The sequence below is a fragment of the Corythoichthys intestinalis genome, chromosome 3 (genome assembly GCF_030265065.1).
Source record: "Corythoichthys intestinalis isolate RoL2023-P3 chromosome 3, ASM3026506v1, whole genome shotgun sequence".
Classification (NCBI taxonomy): domain Eukaryota; kingdom Metazoa; phylum Chordata; class Actinopteri; order Syngnathiformes; family Syngnathidae; genus Corythoichthys; species Corythoichthys intestinalis.
The window spans coordinates 10812212-10840199 of NC_080397.1; the positions used below are offsets into that span (position 1 = coordinate 10812212).

At 38.6% G+C, this 27988-nt stretch overlaps 1 protein-coding gene across 2 annotated transcripts in view; it reads right to left on the reverse strand.

Moving 5' to 3' along the window:
* Positions 1-9527: 9527 nt before the first annotated feature.
* The window catches only part of dmrt1 (doublesex and mab-3 related transcription factor 1), an 89578-nt gene continuing 71117 nt past the window's right edge, over positions 9528-27988 (reverse strand). The window contains exon 4 of one of the 2 annotated variants that reach the window (XM_057831071.1): positions 9528-10223. In XM_057831071.1, the coding sequence (XP_057687054.1) occupies positions 9999-10223 (225 nt within the window). In that variant the 3' untranslated portion in view covers positions 9528-9998. The remainder of the gene's footprint in view (positions 10224-27988) is intronic. The other variant, XM_057831070.1, reaches the window with a different exon arrangement.

A 27988-nucleotide genomic window follows, 5' to 3' on the forward strand; every position in this document is an offset into this window, starting at 1 on the left:
AATCCTTCAGCTGCTCAATAAGCTAAAATCTATCCCTCTATAGGGCACTCTTTTTCATAAATCAAAGTCAGATAGTTAATATGTTGGAGTAAAAAAAAAAAAGTATGTTGGAGTTTGTCCTCCTCCAATACAGAGGGCGGTAGAGGTACTGCCACTAAACCAACAACCGATATTACGGGAAAAGAAGACAAACCAAAACAGACGAAGAAGTTATCACTAGCCACGTTTACATGCTGACTTTTATTCATACCGATTCAAATCATTCCGAATGGAAATTTCACATCAGCTGTTTACATGTCACTTCATCTTTTCCGATCCAGCGTTTACATGTGACTGCCTTTATTCCGAAAGGACGTTTGACAACTGCCGTCTGACACGCGCAGATTAATCAAAACAAAGCGTCATGTTGCAAAACATGGAGCTCGATCGTCAGATCAGCTGCTGTTTTAACTTTTCGAGTGGAAACAAAACTTCAGAATGATACGCCGTTCATTTAAAAAGTTGTGTGGGTGCGCTGTGCGTGTGCTTGGAAGCCATGTTGCAAGTGACGTTACTTACGTCACCGAGTGACGTCACCACGTCAGTACGGAGCATGCGCAGAAAGAACGCAACCAGACACTATTCCGCTTCCCTGTTTACATGATATAATTTTACTTCTAATCGGTTTGGGAAAAGGAATATTCCACCCCTGTGAATCGGAATGAAATTCCATTCGGTTTGGGCCTGTTCATTCCGAATGAGGTGTTTATATGGAACACATTTTTTCAGTTTGAACAAATATTCCGATTGTAATTGGAATATTTGGCTCCATGTAAACATGGCAATTGATCACTACAAGGAATGTTATGGTGAAAGGTGAGAGGGAACGATCAAATGCAGTATTATATATATATATATATATATATATATATATATATATATATATATATATATATATATATATATATATATATATATATATATATATATATATATATATGTGTGTATATTACTAACATTTTTTTAAGTGTATTTATTTTAGATTTTCAAGTCAGGTAATGTTTACTTTGCTCTAGCCCAGGGTTGTTTTTGGCAGGACTTTTATTTTTTGTCTTAGTCTTAGTCCTTTGGACAATAATACTTATTAGTCTTCGTCTTATTTTAGTCATCTTAAAATGTGTTTGTCTTCGTCTAGTTTTTGTTGACAAAAACTCAAGACTTATTTCGTCTAGTTTTAGTCGAAGTTTCTGAAAAATGTTTTACTCCATAGACAAATAAATAAATCAAGGTTTCCAACTATTTCGAATGAGCATTGACAGATGAGCACATGTTGTAGTGTCTACAAGGAGAATGCCAAGTTCCTGATAAAACACACTAGGCAGGAAAACAATACATTATTTTCACTGAATTATACCCATTTGGACGCCACGAATAATATGTAAAAAAAAAAGTTGTCTGAGAGTTTAAGATGAGGCTCGATGTTAGCATTCGGCTAATGTTATGCTAGCGCTAGCACAGAAAATAGAGATAACACACTGGTGAGTCAGGAAGGGATGGCGCAGCACTACTGCAAACACTGCTTCAGTGCAGGCTGAACCTAAAATGTAACAAATTGTGAAGTTGTGACTGAAACTATTGCGCGTTTTCATCTCATTCTTGTCTCGTCAGATGAAAACTAGCATTCGTCTCGTTATGTTTTAGTCTCCAAAAACACATTTTTAGCCTGTTATCATCTCTTCGTTGTCATGAAAAAGTGTTCGTTAACGAAATATTTTCATTATCGTCATCGTTGACGAAAATATTTAGGAATAATATATTTTCAAATCAGGCAATGTTTATTTCACTTTAGCCCTAGGCTAAAGTCATTGAAAACATGAGAGTATTATTTTGAGGTGCTTTTTCAGTTTTGGTACAATTTGCACTTTTTATTTTGTTTTAGCCAATATATTTTATGTGGGAGTGTTTGTTCAATGGCAATAATTACAGTTAACCGTGTGCAGTACAACATGGAAAATGGTAGTGTCTTATATTTATTTATTTTTTAAAAAGTTACCAGCTGACGAGTGCTACCTGACTTTAACTGTTACCTCAGTCAGTCAGTGTTGTCTATTTTTGCACATAAAGTGTGAATTAAATAATGTTTTATCAATAAAAACACAAATTCACAAGTTTTATGTTTCCTTTTATTAATTTTGCACTTTAATAACAGCTGTTTTTTAGTTTTAGCCAATAGGACAAACTTTAAATTTCAAATGCTATGATAAGGGGGAAAAAAAGCCTTTTTGTTTTTCCTGTTGTACCAAATCTGTACCGAACCATGACTCATATGTACGTTACACCCCTACAAATGAATGGGGCCAACGAAAATGTATGGAGCTGTTTTTGCCCCCCCCCCCCCCCCAAAAAAAAAAAAAAAAACTGGCTTATGACTTTTGCATGCCTTGATTTTGTCATTTTTTACATTTAAAAACTGTAAGACACGTAGGATGTGGAAAAATGTTTTTGCTATTGGAAATGATTTTTTTTTTTTTAACTGGTTTTGGCGCAATCACGAGAGAGCAAAGCATCCCCGCAATTAAACTCTCCCAAGATTGAACGTGTTAAAGTCTGAAGTGACTTTTGAAGGTGAAAGTAACACAACGAGCCACCAGGAGGCGTCGCATCAGGACAAAAAAGGCAATAGCAGACACTTTGTTCTCCCCGTGATAAAACGGCCTCCCTTAACTAAAGTCGTAAAAGGGCCGGCCGTAAAAGTCAATCTTGCGTAAAATCCAATTAAGTCATTATCTGACTGATTGTATCTTTAATTGAAAACAGAAGTGACAGTAAATTTGTGTGATATATCAGCATCAATCGATACTAGCGCCGCCGCTGATTTATGGGCGGCTCGGCGCTTATAGGTAACTCCACATTCTTCTCTCTAAAACCACTCGGGGATGAAATTAAGAGTAAGTGCGTTTCATAAAGAAAAAAAAATAGAAAGAAAGAAAGAACAACAACAAGACGGCAGTGTTATTGATTCCAGCAGATGGGGCGCGACCCGCTGAGTGTTAGCACAGAGAACACTCTTCTTTGTTTTCCGCCACTCTCCATCATTTGAGCGCCGCGAACCAACTTGTAGCTACATAAACTTTAAAAATTGAAGAAGAATGTTTGTGAGAGAGGAAAACAACGGCAAAGTAAAAACTAGCTAACTGCGAATGATGGCAAAGAACTCTTTCATTGCTATCGACAGTGATAGATGTCCAATTATCTTGCTGTAAATTGAAATGAGTTTATCGCTAATAGACGTCCAATCCATTTGAATAGGATTTCAAATGGATTGGAAGTCTACTGCTGTCAATGGCAGCTAAAGTGTTCATATGAATGGGGTTTTGCATTATTTACTGAAAATGTCTCTGTCTACATGCGTTTTGTCACTATTTTTGGTCAAATATGACCACAAATTTGTCATTCCTTAATAGGGAAAGTGACTTATTAGTCATTTATAAAACTTAATTTTACTTTTTTTTTTTTTTTTTTTCCCAATGTCATTTCTGTGGTTAGCACATCTGCCTCACAGTTGTGAGATCAAGGGTTCAATCCCGGGCTTCGGCCTTCCTGTGTGGAGTTTGCATGTTCTCCCCGTGCCTGCGTGGGTTTCCTCCGAGAACTCCGGTTTCCTCCCACATCCCAAAAACATGCATGGTAGGCTGATTGAACACTCTAAATTGTCCGTAGGTATGAGTGTGTGCGTGAATGGTTGTATGTCTCCTTGTGCCCTGCGATTGGCTGGCAACCAGTTCAGGGTGTCCCCTGCCTACTGCCCGTAGTCAGCTGGGATAGGCTCCAGCACCTCCGCGACCCTCGTGAGGAAAAAGCGGCATGGAAAATGGATGAATGAATGTCATTTCTTAAGCCACACTCCCAGCCAAAACTGTTCATACACCAAAACCTGTTGCGATTACAAATTGTAGTCGGCAATTTAGACAAGTTTCCGAGGTACTTCCGCATTTCTGCTCGCGACTTCCGTTTTACAGTTTCTCTAACCAAAACAACAGTGTAGCTGGCGTGGCATTACTCATCAAAATCCTTCAAAAAAGACAATTGGGAGTGTCGCATCCATCTGCCATCATCGCGACATGGGAGGACAACATGTAGAACTGGCTAAGTGTCGCAACAACCAAAATATTTTTGTATTTTGATTTAATGGCAGTGGATGGAAACACAATCAAGGGCCTAAAAAGCTCTAAAGCATCTAGTTGAATAGGTCCTAATACATGAATATGGGAATATTGTGTTCATGAAGGCGGATGTGGAACCAAGGAAGTGCCACCACAAAGGGTGACAGGTGACAATGACAGGTACAAATATGTTCAATTTGACTACAATTCTGTGTTGCATCACAGCTGACCCATAGCAAAAATTTGCTACTCATCTGTTGGTTAGTCTCGTTTTGAGAGACAAATTTTATCATCTCAAAATTATCTCATTCTCTGCTTATTTGTTTCTGAGTTTGTGCTCCTAAAGGTACCCTTAAGAGTAAGTGATGAGTCAAAATGAGCAAAGACATTATTGAGACAAAGGAGATTGATTTGAGAAAACCAGATTTGAGAAGAGAAATTCTCTTAATTAAAAATGCAGTTATGCTTGTACAGCACCTTTCAGGCACTCAAAGTACTTTGACACTATATTTTCATCAACCTCCTGGTGACGCAACAACGTGTGGTTCAGTGTCTTGCTCAAAGATACTTAGATGAATTAATCAGGACAGAGAGTTGAACTCCCAACCTCCACGTTGGGGAACAACGTCGCTACGGGCTACGGGCTCAGATGCACTGTGTTCGATGTGACGCAGCACATCAATGGAAAGCAACTTCAGAAAGTGCGTGTAGCAACCATGAAGAAAATGTATTATATTTTGGTTCATTTAATAATTTATATAATTCTTTGATATTTAAAAAAAAAAAAAAAAAAAACTTCCAAATCGCAGACATGTGAGCCAGTAGTTTTGCCTGTTTTGATTACGTCATCAAACAAGAGGACTAAGGTTCTTATTTTGTGGTAAACCTTCGGTCCTTGAAACCAAAAACCGATAATGCATTTGTAGCGGCTGATAGTTTTCAGCGCCAAATTTTCGGTCACATCTCTAATTTTTACATTGAACAAGATGAACCAAATGAACCAGATGTTATTTAATAATTTGACCAATTATAATATTTTCTCGGATTTTGGAATGAAATGAATTAAGATGTGATTGGACATGTCAGAGCAGACACAACTCTTTTTTTTTTTTTTTTTTTTTTTTACAATGAAAGAATCTTGAAAACCTAAGATGAGCAATTGCAGACTGGAAGGAGATCAAATTGAGAAAAATTTGTGACTGGCACAATTTAAGGTTGCCCCGCGAGATCAGTAAAAGACGCAGCTTTGAGGCAAGTTGAAGAAATAAAATACGTTGCTCATCCATATCTTTTACTGAGACATTACTGAGATCGGGACTCTAAGTAAGGAGATAAAATTGAGACGCATTTGAGATACAAGTACTTATAGTTGTCTCTTGGTGAGATCTAGAAAGGAGACAACTGTGAAACTTTATTGAAAAATCGTGCCAGTAGAACTATTCTAAAGACCTTCTCATGTAATGCTCATTATGAGACTTACTTCTCATGAGAGAAATTTTAGAATACTGAGAAAACCACTCTAGTCTCGATTATTGGTAATTCATTTCTCAGAGATTTAAATGAGACATGAATCAAAAAAAACAAGACATCAAATGAGACATCAAAAAAATCAACTGGAGAAATTAATCGCTACAGCATTGGCGTCGTAATTTGCAATATTTACGTAAAATAAATACTAAGTGTGTGTTTTTTTTGTTTTTTGTTTTTTTGCTTTTAACCAAGAATTGACACCGTTTTACCTTCATATCTATAAAGAATTCAGGGAATTAAGCATTTATTCAGAAGCATTTTCAACGTAAAAAGCTCTTTGTGGTGATAAAGCAACGCCACAGTGGCTTAAAGACTCGCAGCACATTCGACATATTTACGTAAAAACCAGTTGTTGTTTTTTTTTGCTTTTAGCCAAGAATCGAGACTGTTTTACGTCCATTGCTATAAAGAATTCAGGGATTTAAGCATTTATTCACAAGAATTTTCAACGTAAAAAGGTCTTTGTCTGTGTTTCCACTCAGTCAGCTTTGACGGAGATAGGCCCCCTACTAATCGGCCCCGCGCCCCGTCGATATATTATGAAGTCTATGATTGATTTTATTATACATTATATTTCTGGAATGAAAACTAAATCAACTAGAGAATTTCATTTCCGGAGAAATTGCGATGGTAACTTTGCTCTGGTATGTAAACAGGGGTGAAAGTGGTTGGAATTTCTTGCCGGAACTCCCCGACGTGAAGGTCGCCACGGACCAGAAATCTCTTTTTTTTTATGATGGGGGGGGGGGGGGGGTCAAAACTACTGAAATGCAAAGAAAACCTTTTTGGTCAGTTATTTCTTTAACACATACATAAACTGATTTTCAATCAAAATTGTATTTATTCAATGATTTGCAAAAAACAGATATAACCCCAACCCTCACCTCCTAATTTTTATTTTCCCTCATTTCATCACATACTAAATGCCAAATCGCAATTTTAACTACGTAAGAACATAGGATGTACAGAGGGGAGAAGACGTATTTGATACACTGCCAATGGGTTTTCCCATTGACTGTGTATCAAATACTTGTTCTCCCCACTGTATATTAAAATTGAAGATAATGTAAACATTTGCTTTTTGTTGTTTTTTTATTTATAAAGATATAAGTAACATACATTCAGAAAAATAAGTACAAATGACGTATATTACGCAGAGTGAACTGGAATATATTTTTAGGATTGCACAAACATTGACTTTTTTAAATCATAAGGAAATGAATACGTAGCCTAACATAAATGAACAAATATAAGTCCAAAGTGCACATTGACAGCTAGGATGTCCCCAAGAGAACAAATAAAACTAAATATGATAAATAAGCCACTTTAACTCTTTCCTTGCTCTTAAAGATTTGATCCATCTTCTGTTGCATTGCCCTTTTTTTTTTTCGTTTTTTTTTTTTTTTTTGCTGTTTCAGAAAACATGCACATTTGAACCAATCAGAGCTAACTATCGCTGCTGATCACATGTCAGCATGTCAGCCAATTGAACGGATAAATGAGTCCAGGCATTTTGTTTTGCGCGTGCATTCGAACATTGATGTGACTCATCAACGTCAGACTCAGAAAACTGCAGCAGCTGGGGAAACCTCCATGCCGTCTGTGGAATAAAGTAAATAATACATATCGGTGGAAATGGATTATGCTACACAAGCACTTTATTATGCTTCTTGTTAACATTTGCGTATGTAAATCTGATGTTGTTAGATTGTTTTCTTCTTGGAGATGAAATACATGTGTTGCAGCTTAGCATTTTTTTACATCGCGTTTTGACAGTTGCCGTCAGATTTTCGGAATCAAAGCACCGTGTACCGGAACAGCATTCTGGCCCTGAATCTTATACCGGAACTGCGTTCTGGCCCTGAATCTTATACCAGAACAGCGTTCCTGACCGTTCTGGCCCATTTTCACCTCTGTATGTAAACCCCTGGCGTGGGGATGCTTCTCCTTTGCGCTGGTCAATTTACAAATGTGGGTCACATCCTGATGGTTTTTTTGGGCATTTAGGGTCACTTCCTGTTGATTTTGAGTCGTTTAATTTTAAATGTGGGGCATTTATAGGTCAGTTCCTGTTGATTTTGGGTCACTTTTGTTAGGTTTTGGCTGCGTTTCAATCGCGGTTTAAATGAGGCCTCGCTCACTTGCCATAGCCACTGCCCCCCAGGGGAGTCCCCGCCGCCATCTTAAGGGCCGTTCCAATTCCCAAAACAGCGAAGTGAACTTGGTGAGATGGACCCTCAGAGGGCTCAGTGGTCGAGTGAAAAACGATGGTCACTCCGGAGCTCCCTGTATCCCACAATGCTTTGCAGTGGGACACGGAAAATATGTCCAATCACAGGAGTGCCAAAATAAAATAAAGAAAGAAAGAAATAAAAATAAAAATAAATGAATAAATAAGGCGTAAAGTTACTTTTTTATTGACTTTCACTTTTGTCAGTAAAGAAAAGGAAAAAATAATGACAATTTTTGTCATTGATGTTTCTATTTCGCTTGCCTTTTCAATTTTGCTTTTAACGAAAGGAATGGTCTGTCAATCAAATGGGGTTGGGAGGTACTGAAACTACACTTCAAATAGGTTAAATGTATTTGAACATCAAATCTGTTTATAGATTGTAAGGTATAGAGAAATAAATAAATCAATAATGAAATGCCCAAATAAAATTTGATACAAAACTAATAATTCTGATGATTCCCAGGTACCAACATATTGCCATCAGGCACGGAATACTTCTCTGGCTTATTGACATGAGTCGCAGTATATTTTGTGCGATGTGGAATAATGGTGCCACCAGGGGGTGGTGAGGCCGGGCCACGGCTCCCCCCAATGAATTTGTTGGCTACCCAACTGGTCACCCCACTTGCCAGTATAATGTCAGATTGTAGTAGCTGTGGAACTCAAAATTTTGACTGGACTATTATAGACTATGTACATTGACACAATATAATAGTATATACAATATAACACCATCAACAAAAGTATATCAGAAGGTGTGTCTTGAAGTCTTTGTGACAATTTTCTACTGGCCTGTTTAATACTACAACATAGTAAAAACCTGAAATGATGGCTTTTATTTTTTGGTGTGCCACCCCAAGGTTTTAGGGTCCCCATTTGGAGAATGGAAGAATTTCTGGAGGCGCCACTGATTTGAAATAGGCAGTATAGCGCTACTCCAACACCTTGTGGTTGTTCCATGGTTTTCTTGCCTGTAACAATTGGAACGCAGCCTTTGTGTTGGTTCCCTCCTAGTGTGTCCCTGTGATTGCCCATTGATTTCACCTGTTGTGCCTGCTCCTAGTGTATCCTCCAACCTGCATCCTCCTGTGTCACCCAGCTGTTCCTCGTTGTCTCGTTACATCTTGTCTGCGTGTGTGTATATAAGCTCCCAGTTTCTTTTCACTCCTTGTTGTGTCATTGTCAATGTCCATGTCCACGTTCTGGTCAGCATTATTCGCATCTATCCAAGCCCTTGTGTGGTTGTGCAGCGCATGCGTTAATTGCGTTAAATATTTTACAGTGATACATTTTTAAAAAAATTTAATTACCGCCGTTAACGGGATAAATTTGATAACCCTACCTTAAGCCTAAACTAAAGACTCTGGATGAGTGTAACATATTATGTCTGTAACTTTAAATACAATTAGAAAACGATTTAATTAAAAAATATATATATAATATATATATATTTTAATGTTGGTACATTTTGGGTCACTTACTGTTGATTTTGATTGAATTCTAGGTCATTTCCTATTGATTTGGGGGGGAGGGGTTTGGGTCACTTTCTGTTGATTTTGGGTCAAACCATGTCACTTCCTGTAATTTTTCAGCATTTCTGAGTCACTTCCTGTTGCTTTTGGGGCATTTCCATAAGAGAAAACACTGTTGACTGCTTATTTATTGATTGATTGATGTGTTTATTTGAATCAAATGTCTTTTAAAGCTTTGGTCAGAAGTTACATAAAAAAAGTGGTGAAAAAAAGTTGAATCACATTAATTCACATTACATTACTTGTGATTGATTGCAGTAAATGTGCTTTTTTTCTTACTTGATTCTACTGTAATAAACATCTATCACAATCATTGGCACTTAGCTTATCGGCTGCCATTGACAGCAGTAGACTTCCAGTCCATTTTGACTGGGAGGGGGCGAATTCAATTGCAGCCGATGACTTAAAAAATGGAGGAAAAGCATACACAATAATGAGAAATTATACAACACAAAGAAAGTGAGGATTAAAAAAACTGCATTTTCAGTGTTAACACTTTAAAAAATAAGACAGCTATTTTGTTAGAATGTGAAATTTGTCAGTGATGATTATTGAATTGATCTAGTAACTCCACTCCAAAAATGTTTTAAGGCTATGATCGTTGTGTAAAAACTGAACCCGGTGTTCATTTTCACGCGTCTTCGTCAACGATGAGATAGTCGGACCCGTCGGACCCAGAGTTGGTGACGACTTGGGCGTCCGGCTCAGAGTTGGTGTCCTCCACCACCTGGTAGGCTGGAAGGTCCTGGACGGCGCCGACCTCGACGCTGCTGCCGGCTGACATGGCTGCACGCAAAAGCATCCACAGTAGGAAAAAACAAGACAGAATTAATGAAAAAAAAAACAGAAAAGAAAAGGCAAAACACGTCAAAATGAGAAAAAACAAAATACAAACAAAATGAGGAGGAAATGAATTAGACGAAATAAACGAAACATGGTGTGAGAAAACTAAAAGAGAAAATGAAAAAGAAAAGAGAAAAGACGATGAAAAACATCAATAAAATATGAGACAAAAATGAAATCAAATCATTCACAGATCACTTCCTGTTGATTTTGAACCACTTCCTGTTAACTTTGGGTCGTTTCTCGATCATTTCCTATTGATTTTGGGTCACTTCCTGTTAACTTTGGGGTGTTTCCGGATCACCTCCTATTGGTTTTTATTTTTGTCAATTCCGATTTATTTTGGGTCACTTTTTGTTAATTTTGGGGTATTTAAAGGTTACTTCCTGTTAATTTCAGGCAGGGGCGGACTGGGACTAAAAAGCAGCCCTGGACTTTGACTCAGCCCAGCCCATAAGAATCGCTATACGAAGGGAAACACAGACCCCATAGGGGGGTCCGGGAACATGCCCCTCCCGGGAGAATTTTTTTTTTTTTTTACATTTTATTGTAAAATGCACCAATTTCGTGCACTTTGAGAGAAAAATGAAGAAAATGTGTCTAGACTGTGACTGTCTGACTACGGGCGCTCAAAGTACTGCAAGGCTGAACTGGAGTTGGATTCATTTTCTGTACTAGCTCTATGATCAACCTGAATAAACAAATGAAAGAATTTATTTTTCAAAGCAAGTTTTACGTATCCAATTGATTATAATATATCTCTATAGATCTCTGTCTATAAAATGACTTCATTGTTTATGCCATAATTCAGTGGTCTCCAAACTATTCCACATAGGGCTGCGGCGGGCGCAGGATTTCATTCCAACAAAACAAGACAAAACCTCTGCACCAATCTGGTGTCTTACAAGTGTAATCAGTTGATTGCAGTCAGGTGCTGCTTGTTTTAGCAGAAACTTCATTGGTTAAACTGTCGGTACTCGATCGGTTAAAACAAAAACCAGGCCCCACAGCGGCCCTTGAGGACCGGTTTGGAGACCCCTGCCATAATTAATCTTGCCATACAAATAATAAATTTCAATGAAAATACAATACACATTTCAAGACAAATCCTGTATACATAAACTTCATTGGAAAGTATTAACCAGAAAACAAAACGATATATAAATGATTAATAATGTATATAACATCAATTTAACTACCTAAACTTTAAAGTAAAACCATTCATTTTATTAATATTTTGTTATATTTCTTCTGAATTAATATTGCTATGCTGCGTGTGCATACATTGTTTTACGGCTAAAATATTTTTTCTTAGGAGAGGGATAGTAGGACTAGCATACTGTAACTTGACACGATTGCAAACGGGTACATCGACTAGCTGGCACTAACCCTTTAATTGTCATTTATTTGATTTAAAATGTAGCTACCTGATGGATAACAATTGCCAGTTTACAGCGCAAGTAACCCTCTTCATCCCAATTTACTTGCCCTGCGCTTGTCTGGGGAACTTCCAACAGTTTATCGTTGCCCCCTCCCTCTTCTTTTCTCTCTCCCAGCACCGTCTGCACGTCAGAGCGGCTGCAGCTCCCTCTCACCATCGCCGGGAGCTGAGCTGTTGTTACCCGACGTGGCCGTTGCAGCCAGACTGCTGCTTGCGAAAATATTTGTCGATTTATGACATTTTAATGCTTCACTCTCCAGTTTCTTTAATTTTTTCTCTCTAACCTTCTCCGCGCCACCCTGCTCTTTTCAGTTTTTTTGCCACCACCATCCATATTGTGCATTAACACTCGTCGCTATTTTGCTTCCACAAGGAAGGAACCAATGAAGGCTACTCTGTGCTTTCGTCGTTCCTAGTCTATCAGATTGGCGGTGAAAAGCCAGGCGCATTGCTGCCACCTGTCGGATTGGATGCGAACTGTAGATAATCAGAGGATAGGGGGGATAAAAACAGTGATGCATAATGAATGGCGGCCGCCGGCCGTCCAGGGCACCGGCCGTTCTGTGATCCTCCAGAACCCACAGATTACCAGTCCGCCCCTGATTTCAGGTCACTTCCTATTAATTTTTGGGGCAATTTGTGTTTTATTCCCCAAATGTTTTTGTGGGCATTGCATGTGCCACTCATTGGTTAACAAATACTGTAACTATGGACTATAAGCCGTTACATTTTTCTCTCATTTTGAATCCTGCAGTTTATAGTCCAGTGCTTATTTGTTTATTTATTTAGGTTAACAGGTAACATTTTATTTATTTGACAGCGGCGTCATATTACGGTCTTATGACAACGCTGTTAAATAATGTGTTAATATCTTTTGGTGTAAATATCCCATAATACAGTGAGGACGGCTGCGGCTTATCGATGAGCATATGCCGTTTTTGCAGAGCCGTACAGAGACCGATTGAGTGCCAGGTGCTTATAAATCAAAAGGGGCACATGAACAAGTATTTAATACACCTTACAACAACATAACTTTAACCACTTTAACCAGCTTTACAGTATAATTGGCTTTGACTGTGACAGACTTTAATTGGGACGGGGGAATAATGAATAGAAATCAACACTGTCATCAACGCTTTCTGGCTGTGACTCAGTCAGTTTTTGCCTCTTTTCTTCCTTCAACCTCTACATCAAAACTTCCTTCCTGAACTTGTTGTTCATCTGAAAACAAACCAAATCAGATGTTCACTAAGCCACCATCAGCACAGTTTTTTCAAAAGTATTATTTCATTATTATTATTTATATTTGACTACTCTAGTACCTAATAATAAAGTAATGACATAAAATGTTATAGAACAATAACATTGTAATCTTGTTTATAATTGTTGTATTTTATACCTGAATATCCTTGCAAACTGTGTTATTCTTACCAATTGTGCTCTGCAGCTGATGAGAAATCCACTGCCTTCAGCAGCCTCATCCAGCTCCTTTTTTGTTTTTTGTTTTTAAATCCCTCAACCTCCTTTCCTCAGGAGGCATGTCTACATAATGAAATATAAATCAAAATGTTTTTTTAAATATAAGATTCCCCGGTGGCTTTTATTTTTAAAGCTTCAATTTCTATTTAACTTTCTTAATTTAACTCTTTGGCTGCCATTGACAACGATGGACATTCATTGGCTGTAAATGAGTTCACGAGCGCAAAACTTCCTGGATTCCTGGGATACGATTGGCCAACGGTCCTGCTAATTATGTACCGGGCTCATTTATTTCTTCCTTAACCTCCTGATTGGTTTGGGACACTGACATTTTTGAGGGTCTGCACTTTGTCACCAATTTGAAATGGGCATCTCCGTCATTAAGAGTGATGTTTGTGTTGCAAAGTGCAATCTGTGTGCCGCGTTTGGACACCATAGGTAATTAAACGTGGTGGCTTGTGTAAAATGAGGATGTGGTCCACTTGTTTGCTGTCTAATTCACTTTCCGCTTACATCTGTTTGAAAAGAAAATAGCCCAGCGCCATGTGATTTTTATAGTCAATTAGCCTCATGTAGCTGCTAAGCTTTCACAATTAGTGTTGGCTAATTGACTATGACTCCTTCGTTCTACAATGGTGGGATTAGCAATTCATTCACAGTCATAACACTTATATCTACATTGAGTAATAGCAATAACATGATAATGAAAAATGTGGAGAAATTAGATGGTAAAAAAGAAGTATATATCATGAAAGAGATTACAACGATGTAAAAATTAAATTGAGTGAACATTATAATCCGATAATGACTTTTTAACAGATACCTCGATTTTGTCTAACTCCAAAAATCTGATACCGATATCAAACCGATACGGATATAAGGGGTTGTGGACTTAACATATCATAGCTAAATGTATCGTGACGCCCCACTGGATGCTTTAATAATGAGAATGCTCACATAACAAACTCCAAGCAACTTAATTTGGAGAAATCTAATGGTCAATCAGCATAACTGTGGTGTTAAGCAGTGACCAGCCCTCGAACAAAGGCTTCTACATTCACTCTGAAGGCAACATGCATATTGGCCCAAAACCGATAATGAAACCGATGTTGATATAATCCAATATCATCTGAAAATGCTTTTATCGGTCAATATTATCAGGTAGCCGATAATATCGGACAACTACTGGAATACATACTATACTAGTAGATTATTTTCTAAATTATCATTAAATTCATTGACTAATCACAAATTGTTCAACAGATTAATTCATCCTCAACTCCTTCACAGCTAATAAATGTGTTTCATTACCATTAACGGCAATAGACTACAATACATAGATTCATCTCTAAATTATTATTAAAATATCGATTAATCGCAAACCAATTCGACAGATTAATCTATCATGAACTGATTCACAACTAATGATCAATGTTAAGTGCTGTTGACTGCGATAGACATCCGATCCTTTTGAAGTCATAGGTTTTAGAATTCATAGGATTGCAAAATTAGATTAATCTTATCATTAGTCAGCAGATTTTTTACTTCATCGCATTGATAGAAAACATCCTTCGATTAATCTATCATTAAGTCATTCATTACCACGATAGTTAATGGCATTAGACTTGAATAGATATCATATTTTTCAGACTATAACATTAGAAAGTTACTCGCACCAGAGTAAAAGTCGCATTTTTAGGTGAAATTTATCAAATCCATCATCAAGAACAGACATGTTGTTTTTATTTGTTTTTATAAGTAACCACCAACACAGGTCTTGAGTGCGGTCCGGGTTCAATGTGAAAATAACAATGAAATGAAATGATATATTGTAATAACGTGTTAATAGTTCCACACATAAATCGCTCCAGAGTATAAACTGAACCCCCAGCCGAACTATGAAAAAAAAAAAGACGATTTACTGTCCGAGAAATAGGGTAGATTCATCACAAAATGATTTAGTATTTTGGTTAATTTGTTGATTTCATGCCATTAATTAAAAAATATTTTAAAATCGCAACATTATTCGACAGATTAATCTGCCATTAATTCATAACTAATGCTCAATGTTCAGTGAGTGCAATTGATGGTGATAAACATCAAATCCATTTGAACTCAAAGGGCAAGGTGGTTTTCAGTTTTCAGTAGTGAGTAATCTATTTAATTACTTCACTCATCTTTGCAACACCGTTATCAATATATGTATAGGCCTGCGTTACTATGTTGGTTGAAAGACGCGAGAAAAGTCTGAGAGACACGGAGAGAGCAGAGCGGGAGTAGGGAGGAGGGAAGGGAGGTGGCTCCAATAATACCTGACTGCAGCCGGCCGCCTACAAACTACCCCCATGATGCTACGGTATATATCACATGTACTGTATATAGAACTAGATGCGAAATGACAGACTCAGTGGCGTTAGGACATGTATCGAGAACTAGATGCGAAATGACAGACTCACCGGTATTGGTAAAGAGCCGCCATCTTAAAGCCGTAGACCTCTCAGGAAGGCTGTTGTAGCGAACCTTCCTAGTGAACCTAAGTAACTTTTTATCTAAAATACTCCTAAATCTACAAAATCTTGACTTCAATCTATGAAATAGTTTTAAAACATGTCGAAAGTAGACAGAAGGGAACTAATGCAATAACGGGAGCCATTTTAACATAGCAAAGGTTACGATCTAGTTATCTTAATATCTGCAATTCCCAAGTTTAGGGTAAAGAATTGGGCTAGGGCCTATTGTCACATAAACCCTTCAAACTTCATAAAGTGTGACTTATGTTTTTGGGGGGAATGAAAACAAAAACAGTTCAATTTAATCAGTTAATATAAACATATTTGATGTGAAAGACATTATAAAAATGGTTCATGTAATAACGTGTAAAACATGAAAGTAAAGCCAGTTACTTGGCCAAGTAACTAATTACTCTTGCGTTGAGGTAACTGAGTTACTAACGCAATTACTTTTGGGGAGAAGTAATTTCTATCTGTAATGAGTTACTTTTCAAAAGTAAGATTAACAACACTGGTGGTTTTAGAATTCATAGATGGCAAAATCAGATTACTCTGTCACATTTTTGACTTCATTGCATTAATAAAAAAACATCATTCGTTTAATCTCTTACATGCAAAGCAAGCGCTCTACCACTGAGCTATCATTAAGTCATTCACTGCGGTGATCGTTGATGGCGATTAGACTAGAATACATAGATAAATCACAAAATGATCCAATACTTTGGCTAATCAATTAATTTCATACCATTAATTTAAAAATATTTTTAATGGCAACATTATGCGACAGATTAATCTATCATTAATTCATTTGCTGCAGACTCATGCCAAAGGTAGCGATCAAATGATGGCTGCCAGCTCCTCCCATTCAAAATGAATTAGACGTCTATCACCGTCAGTGGCAGCCAATGAGTTAAATGAAACTCAGTAATATGAAAACAAAATACTGAGAGGGGAAACAACTCGACAATAAACAGTAGAGTAAATATATTGTGAAGCAAAATCCAGGAACATTAGATTAAAACACAAATGAAAAGAACTCAATGATCTGAGAACAAGCAAAAGTTTGAAGTGAACTTTTGCCCCGGTGATGAAAGGCTCGGTCTTTCTTTTTGTGAGGCAAGACAAAAGGAGGCGTTGCTCGCCTCCCGCTCACGTTGGCTAAAGAAAGTCGGGGAGTGCATCAAAGTACAATCATTGCCTGCCACACTGACCAACAAAAGCCCACATGTGACAAGATCATCCCTCTCTGGGAGCCAGCATGCACATTGTCATTGCCATCATAGGGGTAAGATAACGCTTAAGCAAACAGAACTGACTGAGAGAGATCGCAATCTCAGATCGGCGCTATTCTCCTATATGTAACACTTTGGAAACTAGAAATAGCAATTTCTGTAGAAATTGTGTGGGAATTCCACACAGAGGTCGATGAAACTCCCATGGATTTTGGGTCTCTTCCTGTTGATTTTTGGGCAATTGCAGGATCTACGGATGTCCCGATCCGACCATGTAATCGGAAATCGGGCCGAACCATTTTCAGAGAATCTGAATCGGGTGAAAAGGATCGGGTTTTTAATTTATGCTATATATAATTTTTTTTTTTAAACTATTGTGCCGGCTAGAGTCTCCATGGTTTAGAGCCAGTTAACATTTTACAGTTCGTCACTGCCACCTTGTGTTTATAATAATTCACTGCATCCACCGTGTGACGCAGTTTGGAACATATGCTCATTCACTTTTACAGTACACAGCCTGTTGGTCGCATTGACGCTGTTGAGCTCTTTCTGTTACATGTCTGCCTTGGAAACTATAGATACCCTACGTTTCCGAGGTACTTCCGCTTTACTTCCCATTTCTGCTCGCGACTTCCGTTTTACACTTTCTACATCCAAAACAACCGTGGAGCTAGGGTGGCATCACTCATCAAAATCCCTCAAAAAAGACAATTTGGAAATACTGCATCTATCTGCCATCATCACAACATGGGAGGACAATATGTTTAAAAAAGGCAGATGTGGAACCAGAGACAGAGAGAAAGAGTTTATGTAGCCATGTTGCCGCTGTTGTTATGGAAGGTATGTTCTTCCTATCCCTGTGTTTTCATGCGTCCGGTGCTCAGAAAAATACTAAAGCAAGAACCGTTCACATGAAATGACTTGTCGTCTTTGATATTGTTATTACGATGATGATTGTAATTATGACTATGTTTGATATTATTTACTACAACTACTAGAGGTGTGCATCGGCACTGCCCTCACGATTCGATTCGATTACGATTCGGAGGGCCACGATTTGATTCGATTCGATTCAGAGGGCCACAATTCGATTCGGTTCGATTCGGCAATGCATCACGATGCATTAAAGCCTGGGATGCATTAAAATGCTAAAGCCAAGCATATTTTTCGTGAATCATGAGGCAACACAAGCGGTCAGACATTAAACAACTTTTTATAGGCTCTTGTGTCATTCCAGGTTGTAGTCAAATGAAAATAGTAATATATATTAAAAAAAAAAAAAAAAAACATCACAGCATTTAATTAGTGCTTTGAATGAGACCAGGGCTTTCTTTTTTTTTTTTTCTTTACACACAGTAGCAGCCTTTCATTTTTTACACACCACATAAGTTTGGTCAAGTTTCCCACCAACCTCATAGAAGCCAAAATGTCTCCATATGCCAGCTTTCAATGTCTTTGGTGCGTCAATAATCTTTCGCGCTCCCTCTTTCTCCGCTTCAGCCATTGTTGTTATGTCTTATCGCTCTGCTTTCTCCATTGCCACTGCGCAATTGCGCATGTCTGTGACGTTACTCCCGTGAGGAAGCCGATTTGGGTTCCTCGTCCCCCCTGCATTGCTTGTACAGTAGCTCAGGTACAGCTACAGGTAAACATGAGAATAATAATACAAATGGGGAAACCAAATCCATTGCATCACCAGAAGATTTTTGAACGGACTTATACATTTAAATATGTGCTGAATCGATTCGGCTTGTTGCCCGCATCGAATCGCATCGTCCATGGCCCGCATCGGGATGCATCGCCGCATCGATTATTGTTGACACCAGTAACAACTACTGTACTGCTGTGGCTGCAACACATGCTATTTGCTGCCAGCCTGTTGCTAATCAGTACGTGAAGGATGGCAAGTGTTGCAAGTTTTTTGTCCGTTTGTTTACAGGTGGAAAATGCTGTGAGGCAAGGGAAGACAAGTTGATGTGCCTCACAACACTTACTGTATGTCGATGGAATATATCGAGACTATGTGCGTTTTACTTTGATGATGGAAGGCTCGACTTATGCTCCACCTTTGTTAATATTTTTATAATAATTTTATAAATTGTGATTTATTGACCTGTTTTGCACATGGAATCATGATGTGTCAAATGTTCTATTGTGATTAATATCCACAATAAAAAAGAGATCTGTGTCAGCTCTTCTGCATTTGGCAACTGTAATATTATTTGTAATTTCACCTCATTTTGGTCACTCAAGTGCCCGGTGTATCAGTCTCTACCTCATGTTAATAAAGGCTGCACAGGTTGTTATAATTTTGTCCACGAATGATCAACGAAGTGATAAGAACAGACATACAATCTTTTCGGTAGATCCTTAGGTATAAAGCACGACAGGAGAAAAAAAAGTCTTAAATAGCATTATTATGTGAATTAGAATCATATTTTGAGACGATTCGACTATATACAACAATTTAGCAAAGCGCAGATGACGAGAAATTAGTCTTTTAATCTGCCGGTTAGCCACGCCTACCATTATAGGGCTCTAGCGTCCCCAACAGGTGGATGACGTCAGCGGGAGACTGGGCTCATCGGTTTTACTATGCAGCCCATTGAGGGGGAATTATTCAGAACAAGGAAAACGTGACGAAGAGAGCCGCAAAATGTCATTGTTTCAGTCTCTCTACTCCAATATGTTTACAGGATATTCTTTTTATCCAAGCATTTTTCCCCAATAGCTAAATAAATGGCTTGAGAAGGACCAGTCAGCCCGTCGAGGGGCAACTATTCACAACGAGAAAAACGCGACGAAGAGAGCTGTAAAATGTCATTGTTTCTGTCTCTTTACTTCAATATTTTTACAGGATATTCTTTTTATCCAAGTATTTTCCCCAGTTGCTAAATAAATGGCATGGTCATGACAAATAACAGTCTTGTGCTAAATGGGATATGAAATGATAAAAATGCACTTATTCAAGACGACATGGCAAAATTACTCCGTAATGGTCAAAACTGTCGACTTCACCTTTACTGTCGCACCTCCTGAACGATATTTTATGACACCTAGATCGGGCAAATGTCATTTCATTTCCCCGACTTCGGAGAATGGAAACAAACCAAGAGGCGTGACAGCTAGCCGGCATGCTAACCCGAACCGAGTGACGTTTCAAAATCTTCGAAGCGGAAAATCACACATAACTAGCCCGGATTATTTGACATGACGACTGGGTTGTCGATTGTCTCCGCGGATCGGCAAACCGCCCGGCGGAGAACAATTTACAGTTCGTTCCCCGAAGGAGGGCGGCTGCAGTTGTTGTGCAGCTAACGTGCAGCTAATGTGCATGTGGAGAGCTTTTTACATACCTATCAATGATCAAATGTAAGTAGTCCTTTATTTAAAGAAAGTTGGTAGTGTTTACTTTGTAATCGCTGTATTAATATTTGACATAATACAAAACAAGATGTTTACTCACTTCCTCGTAAGTCCAATTGTCCCACAGTAGTAGGGCTTGGCCAATATCCACGGTGAATGGGAACCTTTTGAAACTCCAAATAGACCCTACTCACGTGACGTCACAGCCACGCCCCCGTGCCATGTTGTCCCTATACTCGTTATGTTAATGCATTAGCGCTTCGTAAATTCCTCCTATTATGGCGTGTTTTTCTGCCCGTTAACATTAATAATCAAAATGGTGAAGTCGTGTGTAGCGGTCGGTTGCAAAAACAGAGAAGATAGACGGAGAGACTTGAAGTTTTATCGTATTCCGAGAGACCCAGAGAGGAGACCGAGATTGACTGCTGCAATTCGACGAGAAAACTGGGCTCCAAACGACTACCACAGATTATGTAGTAGTCATTTTATATCTGGTAAGATGCATTTAATATATATTTAGAGGGTTTTGGGCTGACAACCACAATTAAGATCATTGCTAGGCTAATCGCCGACAACATACACTCAGACGCTGTGAATGAACTACCTGAAAATATATAATTATAAGGGGATAATCAGACAGTTGTCATACAATTAATTTATAATTTCACTATTGAGGTCAAAAGCCAAAAAATAAATTCAACTCGGGACAATCTGGAGTAGTGCTATCGCACTTCATATTTATTACATATTATATATGTATGTAGTGAGAGTGCTATCGCTAAACCATATAAACATTACAAGCCCTAGCTCCATTGACAAATGACATGAAATACATTAGACTTGACAGTGGATGTTAGCAAGAACAAAAGATTTTGAATTGAAAATTTCGTACCTCACCTTCCGAGCACAAGATTCCTGCCGAATTTTCGTGTACGAGGACCTGTTTCACCCAACCAGCAACGTAGCATTTATAAGCCTCCAAGCTCTTAAAGTTTTTCAAACTTTCGTGATAATAGGCTGATTTTGTGTGGACAAGATAGTTGTAAATATCAGGGTCAGGCAAAGATGGCGAAGACAACGGGTCGAAAAACATCGATTTAGGCATCAAATACGGATCTGGCGAATGGATAAACTGAAGCTTTTCCACGTAACGCCTTTTATGCAATGCATCCAATGTGTTTACAGCGTCAGATAACACCGAGGCTTCCATGAATTGCTCTATAACTTGCACGACTAATTGAAAACAATGAGAATAGGTCTAAAAAATAGGTACAATATGGCGGCCGGATACAGCGACACGTCATTTTGTGACGTAGGTGAGTAGGGTCTATACACCCTACCCACCGACGTCACAAAATCACGTGCTCGCTGTATGGTTCCGCCCACTTGTCCGTCATTTTGTGTCTGTATTATCAATGGTCTCAATTGATCGAGCAATTTATAATGCATTTCATGGAAGACCCGGTGCTTTCGGATGCCGTAAACTCACTTGATGCGTTGCATAAAAGGCGTTATGTGGAAAAGCTTCAGTTTATCCATTCGCCAGATCCATATTTGATGCCTAAATCGATGTTTTTCGACCCGCTGTCTCCGCCGTATTTGCCTGACATCTGCTAGCTACCCTGAACTGTACAACTATCTTGTCCACACAAAATCAGCCTATTCTCACGAAAGTTTGAAAAACTTCAAGAGCTTGGAGGCTTATAAATACTTCGTTGCTGGTTGGGTGAAACAGGTCCTCGTCCACGAAAATTCGACAGGAATCTATCTTGTGCTTGGAAAGGTGAGTTACGAAATTTTCAATTCAAAATCTTTTGTTATTGCTAACATCCACTGTCAAGTCTAATGTATTTCATGTCGTTTGTCAATGGAGTTAGGGCTTTTAATGTTTATATGGTTTAGCGATAGCACACTCGCTACATACATACGTGTATGTTGTCGGCGATTAGCCTAGCAATGATCTTAATTGTGGTTGTCAGCCCAAAACCCTCTAAATATGTATTAAATGCATCTTACCAGATATAAAATGACTACTACATAATCTGTGGTAATCGTTTGGAGCCCAGTTTTCTCGTCGAATTGCAGCAGCCCATCTCGCTCTCTTCTCTCCGGGTCTCTCGGAATCCGGTAGAACTTCAAGTCTCTCCGTCTTCTCCGTCTATCTTCTCTGTTATTGCAACCGACCGCCACACACGCCTTCACCATTTTGATTATTAATGTTAACGAGCAGAAAAACACGTCGTAAATAGGAGGAATGTACGTAGCCGTAACAGGGAAACATGATGTGTTGACGGACAGTTGGGTGGCACCAGTCAGGAGGAAGGAGTTGTGACGTCACGTGGGTAGGGTCTATAGGCGCACACGGCTCTCCCTCATAAAGCAAAATTTTTCTGCAGCCGTTTGGCTGGCGTGATGCGAAAAATAAACGTATTAATCCGGAAAATCAGCTGAATCGTTAGTCCTCATACACAACTAGAGATGTCCCGATCCGATATTTGGATCGGATCGGACGCCGATATGGGCAAAAAAATGCGCATCGGTATCGGATCGGCCGACACGGAAAAATTCCGATCAAGACTTCCGATCCAGTTTTTTTTGAAAATCCGGTCCGCGTTTTCCAGCGCACCGATATACATAATCCATTCCAGTTTTTGCTTCGGTTTCCCTAAAATCCGGTCCGCATTTTACAGCACTCCTTCAATACACTACATTACCGTCTCCCAATTTACTGAGAGACTTTATCGGTAAAAATGTCAGCTGTGTGGGATCATTTCACCTTAAAGGACGACAATTACGAAGAGGCAGAGTGCAACATATGCCACAATCAAGTCAAGCGTGGTGGTAAAGCTGTAAGAAGTTTTAATACAACCAACCTAATCAAGCATTTAGCGTTAGAGTATGTTAAGAAAACCGAAGACAAAAAGAAGGGTCCTACGCAACTAACACTGGCAGAAACTTTTGCTATGCGTGACAAACTGGCACTCGACAGTCCCAAAGCCCAGGGAATAACAAGAGTCATTGCCGAAGAATTCATTCTGGATGACGAGCCATTATCTCTCGTGAGTAAAGATGCACCATCCAACACTTTTATGCTGCATTCCAGAGAGGTGGGAAGTCGGATTTATCCCACTCGGATGGTACCAGTTCCGACCTCAAAGCGTTCCAAGCAAATGTAAACAACAAAGATGGCTGATCGCGACGAGGTGTGTTTTATTTTGGCCATCCAAAGACATTTTGACCTCCAGCGAACCTGCCTTCCTATAAGCGATCAAATAGTAGAGGAAAAACGACGGCTGCGTTATTGCCCACACTGTAAACTGCCTTTTTTTAGTTACATCCTTTGCTGATCGTCAATATAAAAACATAGCGCAACAAAGATAATTCACTGTATGAGAAAAAATACATGGCGTCTCAAATAAACTTGATTTACTTCATTATTGTGTTATCATTCAATACGTTTTTTTGAGCGCCATTTTGTCCAGTGACGTCAGATTGAAACAATCCCATTTAAATTAATTGAATGTCGTTTAAAGCTGCTGATACAGAATGGGGACTTGAGTATTTTATTTACCGTTTTAAAATGTTAACTTGATATTGAAATAGTCGTTTATTTAAACCTGAGAGGCTTTTTATACAATTATTGTAACTAATGCACGAAACATTAAAAGCATCTAATAGCTTGGGGGGTTTGTGGGATTTTCCACTGACAGTTTACAATATTATTTGCACGTTTTACTGACTGAATAAAGCCATTTCTGTTTGTTATTTATAATGTTTTGTGTTTGTCACTGAATAAACAGGTCAGTTTCTTGTTACCAACCATTGTGTGTTATTCAAACTCACCTAATTCAGCTGGCTAGTTGTTATCAAGAGTACTAAAACCTTTTTCAACATGAGTCTGACAACTAAGTAAGGAGGCTAAATAACTTTAAACTTTAATACATACTCAGATAGGCCGGTATCGGTATCGGCCAGTATCGGTATCGGATCGGAAGTGCAAAACAATATCGGTATCGGATTGGAAGTGCAAAAACCTGGATCGGGACATCCCTATACACAACAGGCTGTTTAGTGAAGAGGACGCCGTACACGTCACAGCGCCCTCCTCCTCAATGCTAGACCGAAGCCGGAAGTCACTCATTTTCATGGCACGGGATTAAAAAAACTAAATAAATATAGCGATCGCTTCCACACACATCCAAGCGGTCCATATCATTCAGGAGCATAAAATACCGCGTGTATTATGAAATAAACATGCTTTTTCGTGTCACATGCACTTTAACTTACTGTCTGCAGCTGGTTACGATTTGAGGCATATGGTGAGGTAGAGCCACACTGGCGCATTTTAGCTACTAGCTGGTCGCTGATCAAAACATTCCACTTCCAACCATATATGTGGGCGCTTCGAGGAGTTAACACACAGCACAGAAAGTCTCAGAGTCTCATCTCCATCGTGCTGAATCAATTTTTGGACATTCTGTGGGTTCCTCTGCTTTGATTTTGAAGCAACTTAATCAACACACTGCTTACTTCAACTGCACTTCATGTTCTTCTGTCTAAACCGGAAGTTCGGAGCAGAAATGATCAAACATGGCGCCGTCTATGGTTCGCTCAGGAAACTTGTCTATATGTCTGCAAGTATTTTACTTCCATACCAACCTGTTAATATGTTAATATGTAGTATATGTGTGTTTATGCGGAAAAGCTATATGAACAAAATTTGTTAATTCCTGCTGTATGGAAACTAACCTATACTTATAGCTTGTACCTCAAGTGAAGTGTGGTGTCTACGGTACATGGTATTAGTACACCGGCATGTATTGTGCAGTAGTGTTGAATGCGTGCATGTTTCTTTGTTACAGTTTCACAAAATTACAAATTACGAATTACTTCACATAATAACAGGAAAAGACAAAGCCATGTGTATATTTAGAGGACATACAATGTTAGCTGGTTGCCGGGCCGTGCACAAGGAAACGCACTGTTTTGCGTAGTACACTTATATATATTTATTTTATTTTTTTAAGCGCTAAAAAGAAACAAAATAATCCACAAATTCAATGGAATTGTCAAAATATATATATATATATATATATATGTATATATATATATATATATATATATATATATATATATATATATATATACGTTATATCCTCCGCAACACTCCCGGAAAAAGAGGAGGTGGAAGAACTGTAAACAGTACTGGAAAATGTTTGAAACTTCTGTTCAAATTTATTGATTTTTTTCGGTATCGTATCGGGACTCGGTACTCTCAAAATCAGGTGATTCGGACTCGGGTGCAAAAATATGTGATCTGGACATCCCTAGCAGACTCACTTCTTGTTGATTTCAGGTCACTTTCTGTTAATTTGGGGGGTAATTGTGTGTCACTTAGGATGGATTTTGGCTCACATCCTGTTGAATTTGGGGCAATTCCTGGTCACTTGTTGATTTTTGGGTGTCTTTTTTTTGATTATGGGGCAAATCTTGGTCACTTCTTATTAATTTTGTGTCACTTCCTGTTGATTTTAGGGCAGTCATATCAAATATCCGACCCGCGGGCCAGAAGTGGCCCGCCAGGGGAGCCAATCTGGCCCGCTGAGTTCTTCTGCCTGAAAGGCATGTTGCAGCTTATCAATACAGTACGTACAAAATCACATGCTTTTATTTTGACATTGGCTTTGTAAAACCAGATCTTTTTTTATTTGTGTGATCAAGTGAATGCACTACTTAACTTGGCTCAATTTTGTGTCAGCAGAAAGTACCCTAAAAATGGCCCAGACATGTCATAAAATCGACAGGAATTGATCCAAAATGTATAGGAAGTGAGTCCCAGAATGGCCCAAAATGTACAGGAAGTGACCCACAAGTAATCTAAAATTACAAAAAAGTGACCCAAAATTAACATTTGGATTAATTGGCAACAATAAATGTCCAATTCACTTAAACTGGCAGAACTGGCTGGAAATGCTCATATTTCTTTGCCATTGACGGCGCTGGACGTCCAATCGATTTTGACTGGGAGGGGATGGATGAACTTAACTAATTTGGCCAAAAAATAAAACTGGTCCGGCCTACATGGGAACCAAAGTGAGTTTGACATCCCTGTTTTTGGGCAATTGGATGTCACTGACTGCTATGCATGGAGCAAGTTTTTTGCCATTGTCTTTCTGGATAACGTCTTGTTAATTTCTGGACACTTTCTGTAGATTTGGCGGCAATTCCTGGTCACTCCTTGTTGATATTGGCTCAATTTCTGCTGATTTTGGGGTAACTCCTGGTCAATTCTTGTTGATTTTGGATCACTTTTTGTTGATTTCGAAGTAATTATTGCTCACTTAATTTTGGGGCAATTCTTAATCTCTTCCCGTTTATAGATCATCTAATCACTCGTTAATGCCGTTGGTTTTCCGGCTTACTTCGTGCTGTTTTTTGGGTGAAAAATTATGACCAATAATTTTTTTTTTTTTTGGTGGGGTCCGGGTTTCATAGGAAGGAACATAGAATTTTTTGCGAGTGTTGATTAATGACAATGGGAATTGAATGAGTAGTTACTAACTACCCCTATTAAAACAATTACTTTTTTGTCCGAAAAAGTTTTTTTTAAAGATCCATGAATTTTTGGGGTCAAATAAGAATAAAATCTTTTGTTGCTTTAATTTTTTTGAACAATTTAGTGTAGGAAGCGAGGAAATAGGTGCAACATTCTTAGATTAAGTTTTTGCGACAAAAAAAGGAGCCATAATATTTGTTTTTGACCAAGTCGAAGCATTCCACAATGACATTGACGTTGAAGTCAAGAAAAGAAAAGGAAAAACAAAAGGAGAAGAATGAAAGACAAACTCTGCAAAGAAATGAAGTGTCGCCAGGGTCGCACAAGCCGTTATGGTGGCAACAGCAATTCAATCTTGAGAATGAAAAGTAGCCTGTCACGTGACAAGGTTAGCTCGGGATGAAATGACTCTCATTAAAATGATACGAGCACCAAATGTCCCTGGACACTTTGGTGTGTGAGTGTGAGCCTGTTTCTGTGCGTGTGTGTGTGGCTCGTCATCATCAGCCGGCCAAGCACAATTTAATGATCCGGAAAACTCAGTCAAAGGGCAGTCAGCCTTTAAACATGGCGGCTCACGGCAGTCTGCGTCATGTTCACACGGCGAACCTTCACCCCAACTTTTTTTAGCACCCCACCTGTCTCCACTTTTTTTCCCTTTCCGACTTGGAAAATGAGAATGAAACAGCGACATGAAAACAGAACACCAGGATAAAATAACACCAATCGAATCAATGGCATTTCAATTTACTTGGTCGTTCTCAAAGGGTGGTATAAGTATTAGCAAGGTTAGACCATGTCCCTCCAGTGGCACACAATAGATTCAATTACAGTTCTGTACAGTTATATTCAATTTAACACTTTATATGGTACTGTCATACTATGAATTTCAAAATATGTAGAGTGTTGTTCGGGTCAAAAACCGAGTATATTTCCGATTTAAATGCCCCAAAATCAACAGTAAGTGACACAAAAATGCCCCGAAATCAAAAGGAAGACACCAAATTCAATAGGAGGTTACCCAAAAATGCCCTCAAATGAAAAGTTTGCAAATTCAATAGAGGGTGACCCGAAAAAGTCCCAAAATTAACAAGAGGTAACACAAAAATGCCCCAAAATCAAAA